This window comes from Ascaphus truei, chromosome 5, assembly GCF_040206685.1.
Source record: "Ascaphus truei isolate aAscTru1 chromosome 5, aAscTru1.hap1, whole genome shotgun sequence".
NCBI classification, from domain to species: Eukaryota; Metazoa; Chordata; class Amphibia; order Anura; family Ascaphidae; genus Ascaphus; species Ascaphus truei.
In genome coordinates, this window is record NC_134487.1 from 301,965,713 (window position 1) to 301,979,360 (window position 13,648).

The following is a 13,648-nucleotide window of genomic DNA, read 5'->3' on the forward strand; positions in this document are numbered from 1 at the left end:
TGTATGGCTAACACATGGTCTGAACACATGACTGCTCTGATGAAGCAGTTTGAGGTGAAATGCGTCGGAGCGCCTCTATTTGCTTGCAGGTGAGTAATCCAAAGTGACTGGGCTGAGTTTCTGTCGGGATTTGCTTTCTAATTTACTATTTAGATATAACTTTATGTTGCATGCTAATGGATATGCATACTGTAGTTATTTTTGTTTAAGCTTTGCATTGTTGTTGATCCTTTTTATATTAAAGTATTATATGAGTATATGCTGTGAATGGTTATGTACTAAATTTTCTGGCAGGGTATTTTAGCATTATAAATAATAAAAGTAATTTTTTTGTTATCAAACTCTATGGCTGCAAAAATGGTGAATGAGAATTGTACCAGATTTAAATGTGATTTTCACCCTGATTAATGCGGTGCTTTCTGGTTTTGCTTTTTTTTTCTTGCTGCTCTCATGCTCAGTGTATTAATTTTGTTTAATGGCTGCCTACAGGCTACAGAGTTACAGTATTTAGAAATATGCACATATCAGCATTAGTTTGTGTGTGTGTGTGTGTACAGTATATATATATATATATATATATATATATATATATATATATATATATACACTCGTGTGTGTGTGTATGTGTGCATACACACTTATTTGTTTTAAATACAATGTATGCATTGACCTTTGCTTACGAGAGAGAGAGAGAGAGAGAGAGAGAGAGAGAATTAGAGAGAGAGAATTAGAGAGAGAGAATTAGAGAGAGAGAATTAGAGAGAGAGAATTAGAGAGAGATCACATAGAGCAATAGGGGTTATTGCGACAGGAGTTATTGCCAATTTTTCTCTCTCTATTTACTATGCATTATACGGGCTGACATGGTTGCCATCCTCTATTTGTACTATGTATTAATGAAACTGCCAGGTCAGAGTTTGGTATTCATCCATGCCTGCTTAGAATAACGTGTGTGTCTAATGTATTACATGTGTTTTCGTTATGTCTGCATCCAAAGTAATAATCTGTGTACCTGATGGAACGTTATCATCTGGGTAACTCTTCTTCTAGTAAAGAAGAACCATTAGGGAAAGGTGTGTGTCTGGAGGGCTGGGGGCTGTCCTTAGCAAGTTAAGGGGGGGAAGAAGTGTAGGAAAGCTAGGCAATAAAAAGAGCTGTGGGGTGTGAGCTCACCCCTTTGTTTTGTGGCTGCTGCGGTGAAAGTGAAAGAAGGGGTTGTTTATTGTTTGGCTCCATGTGGTTGAGTTGGGGGTTGGTTTGGGAGGTACTGTAGAAATGTCTATAACAGCTGTGGTCACCGGGGGTAGTTGGGGTGGGGGTGTTTTTCCAGGCAGGCCTTCAAGGCCTATGTTAAACTCTGTGACATTTCAGCCTAAAGGTTAGAGATCCGACCTGGGGAATGGCTCTGGGTTTGCCTGGGTCGCCGGCCGGAAGGCTTCCTTCCTCTCTTCGGGTTGGCCATGCAGCGGTGTGATGACGTTGCCTCTGGCTAAGTAGGCAGGTGGTGATCAGGTAGGAGCAACGGTGACTGTGCGCTAGCGTTCGGTCTAACCTGTTAAGCCCCTATTGATAATTGTTTATTTTAACGGTGGTGATCAATAACAGCTGTGGTCTTTTTCACGCAAAATGTAAGACTTTTGTCGTTCTTTGGGTTTGGAAAATGGGTCAGGTTTGGTAGGTAAATGTTTCTTCATATCGCCGTTAGGAGGTCCCGAGACGTATAAAGTCTTGATCAAGTATTGCTTATAGAGTAACTCCTAGATTCAAAGTGTATAGATTATCTGATCTTGACAAACTCTTGCAGAAGATTTTGTATTTATAATTACACTTACACAACTTAACTTTAAAAAAAAGTTTAGAAAACTGCAAACTACCATTCTGATTTAGTTCCACAAATGTGATTCATGGACAAGGTATGTCATGATAATATTACGATAGATTAGGTATTTTAATCTATCTGGTGCATCAGGGGTTAATGTAGTTAGAGTTTGATTTAAAAAATTCAAAGACATGTTTTATGGCCTGTTAACCCCTTGGCCAGGCCTAGTTTTAGAACTGATAGAATCTAGAGATAAAAACATATGTTTTTCCAGAGATGCAAGTAAATTATGGTTCTCCCAACACCAACGTAAACAGGACTCCGTTTAAAGGTATTTCAAATCATTCCTGGAAGTGTTTGACGGAGTGCCAGGGGGCGTGAGTATCCTATACCATCCAGAAGATATGAAATATGGAATCATGGACTTGACAGCAATGCTGAAATATACAATTTCGATATCCGCAATCGTGAAAGGGAGACGAACCCAAAGAGGCCAGACACATGAGGTCTAGCTGATAATGGGGCACAGATACACATTTGTCACTCAAATTTAGGGGCACAACAGTCATACTTAGTCTTGTTACATCCATCATGACAGCCTGAATCTATTGATGGGACTCACGTGTGTCTAGGTATTAGAGAAAGGAAGTTATGAGTGTGTTTATATAGGGAGCCAAAACTTTGTAGAAGTTTTTTTTTTACTCTATCATAAAACTATCAATCTTGCAGCTGATTTACGTCAGGGGGGGGGCTTATGTTGTTTCAATGGGGGAAAAAATAGTACAAGTACTATGGAGAGAGACCTCGCTCAAACCCCTGGATTGCTGTGCGCCAATATAAGGGACCTTTTGTACCTTTCTCAGGTACACTCCCCCACCCCCGGAAAAAATAGTACATAAGATTTAGCAAGGTATTATGAAAATCAGATTTCAACAGAGGTGTTTTTGGACCAAATAGGTGAAGTCTAATTTTTGCACCAGTGACCTCTCTGGGAGAGAATCCTGATATATGGTAACGTAATGTATATAGATTTCTATTTTATGTTGTATCCTGTTATTTTAAGAAACTGTCCTGCGTTTACTGTAATTGTATGTTCTTTTAATCCTTTTTCTGTAATCTAAGCACTGTATTTTTATATATTTAACAGTTCTTTAATAAGTAATGCTTTGGGCTCTGAATGAACTGTTGCACACATTGTAGAGAATATTTACATTTTCGGACACACATTTTGCTACAACAGATTTGAGTGTTAAGTGAATGGTTTTTTTCTATTATAAACAAGGGCCTGGCAGATATATAAATTACATATTTTTGCATATTTCTTGGGTGGTGGAAGTGGATAGATATGATTGCAATGGAGTACGGGGTTAACATTAACTCATTGAAAATACCTTGCCGAGGAGAAATGTGAGTTGGCTGGAGTAGCCGTGTGTATAAACCCTAGTTGCATATCTAAGTCACGTACTCACAAGTGTGCTGTTCGTGACAGGTGGTATATGGGGACGGATTGAGGGGCGATATTGTCCATTTGAGGGACCTTTGCGAAGGTGAAAAGTGGGACAGCTAGAGAGCTGTGTATTAACGCTTGTCCTGTATGAAGTCACGTGCTCACAGGTGTGCCGTACGTGACAGGGTAGAACACAGACGTTTGGCACTATGACAGGGATAACAATATCTTTAACAATTTGAATGGACATTGCAATATAAAATGTAAACAAATGTACTATCAAATACTCCTTAATTCTCACAGCTCTTTTCCCAGTTCCATTGGAACCTCTGCAGCCGGCAAGACAAGCTGTGTGGTACGTGATGCCGTTGTCTCCACACACTGGATCCCAGTGTTTTTTTGGACACATGCAGCCTGAATTGCACTCCGACACGGCTTCGTCCTGGTAAATTTGGGTGAGTCTAGAAATGGAGAACATGTAACTTGTTACAGGAGAATTCTCGGCAGCGTTTCAGTAACTATGCCTGTGCTCTCGGAGGGTTTGCACATTTGATACCATATGTTTTTATAAAACCTTATTGGGAATGGGTTGGACTTTGTTATCCTTAATAATAGATTTAGGCTGAATGTAAAGAGGACCTACAGTATCGCAGAGAAAGTGCTGGGGAAGAGGAGGGGTGACAGATAAAAAAATGGCTATAAGCAGCTAAAGCCACTGGGAGGATGATATAATACACTGTGGACCACACACACACACACACACACACACACACACACACACACACACACACACACACACACACACACACACACACACACACACACACACACACACACACACACACACACACCTTCAATTGGTACTTTAATTTTGCTGTTCCCATAAGAATACAGTAGTAGGTAAACTACATCTGAGTATTTTCAGAATACAATAAGCTTTGGAGTGAGAAACCAATATATGAAAATGCTGATTTTCCAATCCATTGTACACAGCCCACTTTACCCTAACACTACTTGTAGAGGGAGAAGGGGGTTGGCCCGGTATTAAAGGGGTTGCACCCCATATGGCCACCCCCTGACCTCACCAGGGAGGCAAGGGGTTAACTGGACTGCGGTCCAGGAATGTGGCTCACACCTTGTCATGTCAGGAAAATGTATGTTCCCCTGTTCCCATGTTTCATTATAATCCTGTATTTTAATGTTTTAAAGTGCATTTCTGTATCTCCAGTTCTGGAGGTCGCAGAGAATTGATATTTGGCCAATGTGTGGAGTCACTGTAGGCATTAAAAACTGGCAAATTTCAACCCACTGAGCCCACCAGGATGGAACTTATTAATATGTGTAGATATTAAAGTGTATATGTATTGTATTTTGGATCTGCTCTGACAATGCAGGCTCCATCTGCTATGCTAATAGGTCATGAAGGGCAGCCAGCTGATTGAGCCTAAGCACTGTGATCAAAAGTTAACTGTCTGATTGTTTACACTAAGTACTAATCAACCGACCAAGTACTAATCAACAGACTCTGCCACTCTAATTGTTACCTGAGGGTGGAGAATCATCAAACTGGAGTGGTTTGTAAGTGTTATGTCTACACCTACAAACAATGCAGATACTTCATTTGGTAGACTGGTCGTTGCCCCTGATTTAATTATGGGGCTACCCATAGAGTCCCAGTACACATGGGCTAATTAGCTGGGGGGCATGGGTTAATCTGTGTCTCCACGTTAGGGATTGGATACAGATAATTGTTCACCAATAGTCTGTATTCAATGTTAAGAATAGGGTTACACAGGTATATAAACTGTGTCAACCCTACAGTTTTTAGTTCTTCTTCTGATACCATCTTGAATGTCACCGGATTGCTGGAGAATTGCTAGCTGATACTTCTCCATCCCCCAACCCTAAGTAAGTGTTACCTTCGTGTCTTTTAATTGTACTATATTGCTGTGTTCACCTTTTTAAGGAATAAATTATATTTTATTATATCTAAGCCTCATTCAGTTCAACCCAGATATTTGGTGTTCATTATATCTTGTCATAAGCTACCGTGACACTACTGTCTAAAACTCAGGATTTACAGGGGGTTCTTAGATCAATGCATTGCAGGATTCTCTGTCTGAAGGCGGTTGCAAAAAAAACAACAAATCTTTGCTCAGACATTGTTAATTAAAAGACACAATGTAATTTATGGTGAGTAAAAAAGGGACACAAACCCTCCACCGACAATGTCCAGCAAATAATATGACCACTCGTGAGCACATTTCTTTTTAGCATGGATCCCTATAAGCTTATAGCTGCCGTACTACACATTACAGGCTGCGCTGAAACGGCGGTGTCATGCGGCAGGTATAAGCTTAGAGGGATCCATGTTAAAATGGGTAATGTTTCGGTCCCAGTGGTCATGGCCGCGTGCGCACCGGAGCGTCTGGCAGTGCGTGCACACGTTTCAGCCGCGACCTGTGGTCTGCGGCTGCGCTTTCAGAGCAGAGCAGGAGATCTGATGGGGGGAGGGGAGGTTGTAAAGGGGGGGGGGGGCATGACATCACGTGGCTGGTTCGCCCTCATTGGCTGAACCTCCGCCTTGACGTGGCCAATGCTCGCCCGCCGCACCAAAAGACAAAAATCTTGTCTTTTGGCCAAGGCGGTCGCGCATCGCGGCTTGTGCGCTCACTCACACCGACTGGGGCCTGCCCCATAGAGGGCTGTGCCTTGTGTGTGGCGCGCTGCAGCGGCCACTGGCGACCTGGCTTAAGAAGCAAAAAGTGGCACTGTGTGAGTGCGCATTTGCATGTCATTACCCAGAATCCCTGGCTGCAGTGGAAGCATTGTTTGCTAAGAGATAATGGGGGAAGGCAGGGGTGCAGACTTGACTGAGACATGTGACTGGGCTAACAAGTGGGATCTTTATTTGCTTTAATGAAAAGAGAAACCTAGATCAATGACTAGAACAGCAAACTATATCATGCCTGTCTAAATATATTCTCACAGCCCACCCTGACTGAGGGCTCACAGGGCTTTGCTGAGGTGCGCTTCTATGGTGCCACCTGTTTGACTACTTATGTAACATGGAGAGATTATACGGCCCCTTTTAAGAAGTGTTAGCTTTCAATGTGTTTGTATGTAGCAGAGGTAGCCAACTCAAGTCCTCAAGAGCCACCAACAGGTCCGATCTTCATGATATACCTGCTTCAGCACAGATTGCTCCATCAGTCCCTGCTTCAGCACAGATTGCTCCATCAGTCCCTGCTTCAGCACAGATGGCTCAATCAGTGGCTCAGTCTTTTGGCCAAGGTGGTCTCGCTTCGCGCCTTGTGTGCTCACGCACACGCGCCGACTGGGGCCGGCCCTATGGAGGGCTGTTCTCTGATGTGTGTGGCGCGCGCGCCGTTGGGGACATAGCCTAAGAAGCAAAAGGTGACCCTGTGTGAGTGCTCATTTGCTCTTTGACTGAGCCACCTGACCTGTTGGTGGCTCTTCAGGACTGGAGTTGGCCGCCCCCTGATATACAGTAGGAACATACCCTTGGTAGGAAACGGTCAATCCAGCCACTGGGGAGTTGCCACAACCCACTGCAAACAATGACATCAATACCAGGTACCCAAGAAGGGAAGAACCCAATACAAGTTTTGCAGCTCCCAAAATCTTTATTTTGAATTTTTTCATAATGATTCCTCCTGAGAATATTCCAAAGGCGACTGCTGGGATGTTTATAAGGCCTGAAATCAAAAACAAAAAGAGAGCAAAAGATACATATATACTGTAATGCCAATACATGATGCTTACTAGTTTTATAAATTAAATTCAAAACTATTCCATTTATGGGGGCGTTTGAGACAAAAACAATCCCCAGATTTACCAATGAAATATTAGTAGAGCAGATTTTGCCCTGGAGTAAAACTTTATTTATTCAAAATGTTAATATGGGAACACAACTGTGAATGTTGGGGGTACTTGCTAAGGTAGAGCAAGCAGGGAGCCGCGGATTTATTCAATTACTACATATTCCATTATGTAAACTCATCATACAGCTGACCCCGTCTGTGCTATAATGGAGAGGTTCCAAGCAACCACAGGGCATTACAGGGGCTGGGTTTGAAAGTAATCTGAGTTGACACAAACGTCTTAAAACTTGCTGAGTATGTAATCTTGTGCCAAATCTCACACAATGTAACTACAATTTGAGCTATTCCATAGCTATATCTTAAAAGGAAAAGGTCCCATCAAGGTCGAAACAGCTGTCTGTGGGTGGTTTTCTGGGTATGCACCTTAACCCTGGCTGTGCTCAAAGCTGTGACCATGCAGCAAGCTTAAGCCTATAGGGAACCATGTTAAAAATGGTTATTGAGGCAAAAAGTGACACTGTGTGCTCATTTGCATGTCATTTCCCAGAATCCCTTGCTGCAGTGGAAGTGCTGTATGCTGGGTGATAATGGGGAAAGGCGGGGTTGCAGACCTGCCTAAGACATGCAGATGAGCATACAGCTATATTTGCATATTTTAGAAATGTATTTTACAGGGCCGTTCAGCAGTGTTACTAAATCCCCAAGTGAAGTTTTTCACATGACCTCAATCTCTTTGAGCTTCAGTAGATAAGGAACTGCTGACATCTAGTGCTACTATTGTGATATAGCATGGCAATTAGAAACCACAGAAGAAAAAATTATAATAAGTTCTTCATTGAATCTATAGAAGAAGAATGATTGTGTAACTATATCTCTTTTCCTGTTTCCGTGTACATTTGTATCCTGATTTGTGGATTCTCCGGCAACAACATAAAAAAAAAAAAGATATTCCAGCATCCTTAGAGTTTACACAACAATGTTTCTATATACCAGTCTAAATTCTTTCAAAACTAAGGCTGTCTCACATTTTAATCTGGTCTGTAACTTTTACATACGCCTATAATATATATTGGGCCTCATGCAGAGAGCATAGAATTTTAAAATTGGCGAATTTCATAAAAAGTAGCTTTTTTGGAGAGTTTTATTCTCCATATGCAGAAAAGTGCGAATTCTGCTATGTTTAACATGGATGCGTGTGGCGAGTTTAAATTGGCGAGATGCGCGCTTCAGAAACGTGTAAAAACAAATTCGCGCCTTTTTTTTCCCCTTTACTATAGGCGGCGAGCGCCATCTTGCCATCTTTTCCTGGCGCGGCAAAAATGCGAGAATCGCGCCATTTTCTTGGCGCGAACAGCCGCTACATGCCGTTCGCACCTCTCTGCATTCGGAGAGTTTTAAAAATGGCGAGATGGAGGTTCTCGCCAGCCGCGAGGCGAGTTTTAGCAATAGAAAAAACAAAATGGCGCGTTTTTCGTAACTCGACATTTTCTGCCGGTTTCTGCGCGAAATTGTACAAAAAATGGCGAATTTCGAAATAACGATGCTCTCTGCATGAGGCCCATTATCTCTTACTGTGCATGCAATGTCTTGTATATAATGTATAACCCTGTTCACTTAATGTAACTGTATTTGTAACCATGTACTATTTCTCATCTTAACTCTGTGCCCAGGACATACTTCAAAACGAGAGGTAACTCTCACTGTATTACTTCCTGGTAAAACATTTTATAAATAAATAAAAAGATCTGGGTGCAAAGAAAACCCAGGTAACTAATGCAGTAATCCTTGTAAATATTCAGAGGTGAATAAATAAATAAAGTCACTTTGATTCCTAATGCTCAAACTGCACAGTCAGCGAGAGACAAGCGTATTACACACGTTATTTATGTGGCCCTTGCAGACTGGAGTTGGCCACCCCTGACCGAGGGCTGATTACAAACTTCTATTGACTTGAATGGGAGTTCATCTGGGACAGTTGAACCAGTCAACCTGAGTTAATGGCCGAGGTCAGTCTCAGCCAGAGAGAGGAAGAAATGGTACAGTTCGGTAAGATTAAGATGAGTTTGGGGGTCACTGATCTGGTTGGCAGTGCTGCAGCAGACACATTGAAGGGAAGGCTGGGCTAATCTCTGCCAGTGGTACTGTAGGATAAATTGGAACCTGTGGAAATTGGTGGGGTTATATGGGTGTCAAAGGGGGTGTGCTGTCGCCATTTCCCACGCCTCCGGCATGGAGTAGGCGGGGATGGGATTCCGTCTTGCTGGTGATGGTCAATTCTTGCTTTGGCCGCACCTGCCTTGGGAGGAAAGGTAGTGGTGAGATGCTTGGCCCCTCGGTGGGCCCGCCAGATGGGGGTTAAAGTCTGACAGTTGTTTTAAGGAAGCTTCACTAGCTTGGGGGGGGGGGGGGAGGAGGCTTGCATTTAGCAACTGTTGAAGTCGATGAGCTGGGGAGGAGAAATATTGAAGTAGCTTTGCTGACCATTCGACTTGAGGGCTTTGGCGGTGTCTAGCAAGATAGGCGGACAGGATGAGCTGTTGGTCAGAGAGCTGTTTGGTAGGGTTGCATCAGACAAGTTGAGGTAAAGGCTCAGATTAATCTCAGCCAGAGGGTAGGATAATGTGGGGCACCTATGGAAACTTGGCGGGGGTTAGACAGGTGTTAACTGGGGGTGCACAGTCACCAGTACTGGGCTTTAACGTTCTCCTGGTGTGATTCAGGGTGGGGGCCCTGCATTGCTGGCGGTGGCCAGTTCTTGCTCGGACAGGATGGCACCTGCCTCAGGCGGAGAGGCAGTGGTTGTGCTGCATGGCCCCTTGGTGTGCATGGCTGATGCAGGTAAAATTGTTAGGACATACATGTGCATTACCAGCTGGTTGGGGTGGCATTTACCAGCCTAGGCGAAGAAGATCAAGAGAGGGGAGGTTTTGAGGTATCCCTGCTGACAGGATTCAGGGAAGCGGTGGCTAATTAGAATGGCGTATAACTTGAGCTTGTATCTCACAGGGCTGGTGGGCAATGATGTACCAGATACGTCGAGGTGAAAGTGCGGTTCAATATCAGTCAGGAGGAGAAACATAGGGCATCTTGGGAAGTTTAGGGTGAGCTTGGGGCTCACAGGGCTGGTTGGTGGTGTTTCACAAAACATGTTGAGGTGTAAATGCTGGGTTCAAACTCAGCCTGCGGGAGCATCAAATTGAAACAGTACCTATGGAAACTTGGAAGGGTCATATGGGAGTAATTGGGGGTGCGCTGTCTCAAGTAGCTACTCCTGGGGCTGGAGCTGCCTCCAGCACATCATATATATTTGTTTCAAAAGGAGCGCTGCTAGGATTGTGTCCTCATGTATAGAACAAAAGACAGAAAGCCTCAGTGCTACATCCAGCATGAGACATTATACAGTTACATACTTATCTGTTTATCTTCTTATAAGCAAGGGTCATTTAGCCCAATTATTTGGCCAAAGTATGTTAAGCCTGTAACCTTGTCATGGTGTGGCCCTAATGTCCTTATTTGTCATGCTGGATGTAGCACTGAGGCTTTCTGTCTCTTATTCTATACAGGGGGTCACAGTCCTAGCAGCGCTCCTTTTGACACAAATATATATGATGTCATGGGTTTGGGTTCTGAGCTCACAGGGGCCGGGTGTGTTTGTACATTTCACTTGGTAAAGCAATTTGTAGGTTTGTGAGCCCTCCTCCCTGGTTTCAAGCCCCCTCATCCCGCCTTTATAATTACAGCCCCTGCTAAGCACCTGTGAATGACCTGTCTATTAGGACAGCCACAGCAGCATTAGGACCTGCAGATGGGCCACACCATGACATGGTTACAGGCTTAATATACTTTGGCCAAAGAATTGAACTCAATGGCCCTTGCTTATGAGAAGATAAACAGATAAGTATTTAAATATGTAATTTGTCACGTTGGATGTGGCACTGGCGACTTTTTTTACATTTTATTTATAGGTAACATAATGAGGTTCCTGTATTTCTGTTCACCGCTCCTCGGTTACTGCCGGTCACACATTTCCATTCATCAATACTGGAGGACTCAGATTGTTCCAACATATTTCTCAGTTAACTCTTTAAATGTTACAACATAATAACTTTTCATATTTGTAAAATGATACAGACTTGCCAGGGGTCCCATCTGAGAGCAAATAGCGGTGTATTGTATTTTGGAACCTTTGTGTCATTCACACCAGACTTCCCATTTTTTGTTTCTTTAACACAGTAATGTTGAGCAATTTGAGCAAGTTCTAATGAGAACTTTAACGGGGATTGAAGTATCTCGTACTGTTTGCTTGATTTGTGCCAAAATTCCAACCAAGCAGAAATCTTTCGCTCCAATGAGGCCACAAGGATTAAACAATTGTCTCGTTCAAAGAACTGTAACCTTATTAATGATTTATTTTATCTTAACAATGAATCAAATGTAAGAACTTTGTTTAAACGGTTCAGATGTTCATTTATGCATTACTGTTTAAGTTCATAAAATATTCATAACATACCTATAATGAAATTTGTCTTAGAAGAATTTTGGCCATACTGTTGCTCGATATATTTGGGTTTGTAGGTAACCATACCAATCAAAGAATTATATTGGAAAATGCTTCCACACAAATATAAAAAATACACCGGATTTCCAAGGAGGTCTTTCAACGAAGGCAAAAAATCTAGAAAAACAAGGTGATACTGTATGTGTAACATGTCCACACTGTTATTACACCCCGGCATGGCAGTGATTAAGTACTTCTGAACAAATAGGACAATGAAATAACCCAGGACAAATGTGTTACAAGGATATACGATGTATTAATAATTATAATAAACGTAATATATTTTTGAGCTGCATAATAATGCTATACAGTCCTTGTCCAGCTCTGTTTCTGTTATCTCAGCAGATTATGTTTTTTTTTATCTAAGAGGTATACCGTAGCTGCCAAACACAAATAAAAGTGCGCATCTGAAGTAAAAATATAATTGCACAACACAATTAAGTGATTATTTTTCTTAAATAAAGCTAGTGCTGTTTTTGGACTAATTTTTAACCATTTCTGATTTTGCTAAACAGCCACTATTACTGTACAGCAGGGCCCCACTCATACAGCGGGCTCCGTTCCAGGCCGCCGCCGACGTAAAGCGGAAATCGCCATAAAGGAGTTGTGCACGCGTTAAAACTATTGCTTAGTGACAGCCGGATACTCAGCTGCTGTGCGCGTCATGCTGAAATCGCCGGAAAAACGGAAAAAGCGCCGAACCCAATGAATATGTGTATACATTGGGAATGCCGTAAAGCGCAGCGCCATAAAGCGGAGCCATACTGTACCTCATATATGTATAAATGATTAACTTCCAGATTTACACTCACTTTAGTACACTTTTGGCGCTATATAAATAAGACATACATACATACATACTGTACAGTACTTCCAGTGTATTTCTAATTGGCCTTCACACTATATACTGCAGCATGTGAAAGATAAGAGGGAAAAGTCCACATGGGAAAGAGACGAGGGGATAAGTGGTGGGATGTTGTATATTCACGGGTCGTTTGACTCGGTGGTTTCCCAGGTGAGCCCCATGTACGTTACCTCTTCCCACTGTGTTCCTGTCTCCTAACCTTCTTCCCTAACCGCACCTTTCCGCCACATGGCTCTGGCCACGGTGCCTCTCCGCAGTCTCACTCCCTGTGTGCACCCTGCACACCCCCAGCATGAAATTGGATAACGGGAGGAGTGTGTCAGAGGATCGTGGATGGTGCGCTCCTGTAGCATGCACATATATTGTATCACAAGGAGATCACAAGGTCACACAGCAATGCTACACTCCCCCTAAACACCCCGGCCATAGCAGGAAGAGCAATACTACTCTCCCCTTAACTCTACATGTCCCCACTAACATTACAATAAACTTTAAGAAGTACAGTACAATTAAACAGCGTAGCTCTGTAAACTCCCAACACCGATTTAACAAACAAAGCCTTCCTCCCGATACCTCAATGGAGGAATTTGCTAGCTACTCCTTAGAGACTCGGGTAGCTCTTGTTCTAACTCAACTGTAGATTCCCAAACAGACTAAGGCTAAGGCCCCGCTCCCTCAGTCAGCGCGCCCGCACTGCAGACAGGCGGGGCGCTGACAGACACAGAACGCGATATGCGGTCTGTAGGGAGTGGTAGCCGGGCGGGAGTGGCGTGGCTTGAATGAGAGAGGGGGTGTGGCTTGAACGGAGGGACCCGCTACTTCCCCCTACCTCCACGGGCTGCTTCTGGAAGGTAAAAAGCGCGCACACACACACACCTCTCCTACCTTGCTTCCTGACAGCTCCCGCTCCTGCCCCCACCGCTGATTGGCTCATCAGCGCACCACGTGACGCGTTGCCGCTCGGGATCACCATTTTCTTGAATCCAGTGGCGGCTGACGCGTCACAGTGCGTAGTGAGCCGTCAGCGAGGGGGGACTGGGACCGGCTCGGGAGGATTCCCCTGCTGGTGGGGAACGCTCACGCGGCCGGGCACAGCGGGTCCCAGCCCTAAGGG

At 43.5% G+C, this 13,648-nt stretch overlaps 1 protein-coding gene across 4 annotated transcripts in view; it reads right to left on the reverse strand.

Annotated features, from left to right (window-relative positions):
* Positions 1-13,648, reverse strand: part of LOC142496287 (solute carrier organic anion transporter family member 1C1-like) — a 54,102-nt gene that overhangs the window by 14,111 nt on the left and 26,343 nt on the right. For all 4 annotated transcript variants that reach the window (XM_075602951.1, XM_075602950.1, XM_075602947.1 and 1 more), the window contains 3 exons: positions 11,622-11,786; positions 6,790-6,985; positions 3,568-3,727 (listed from right to left, as the gene is read on the reverse strand). In XM_075602951.1, coding sequence (XP_075459066.1) covers positions 3,568-3,727; positions 6,790-6,985; positions 11,622-11,786 — 521 coding nt within the window. The remainder of the gene's footprint in view (positions 1-3,567; positions 3,728-6,789; positions 6,986-11,621; positions 11,787-13,648) is intronic.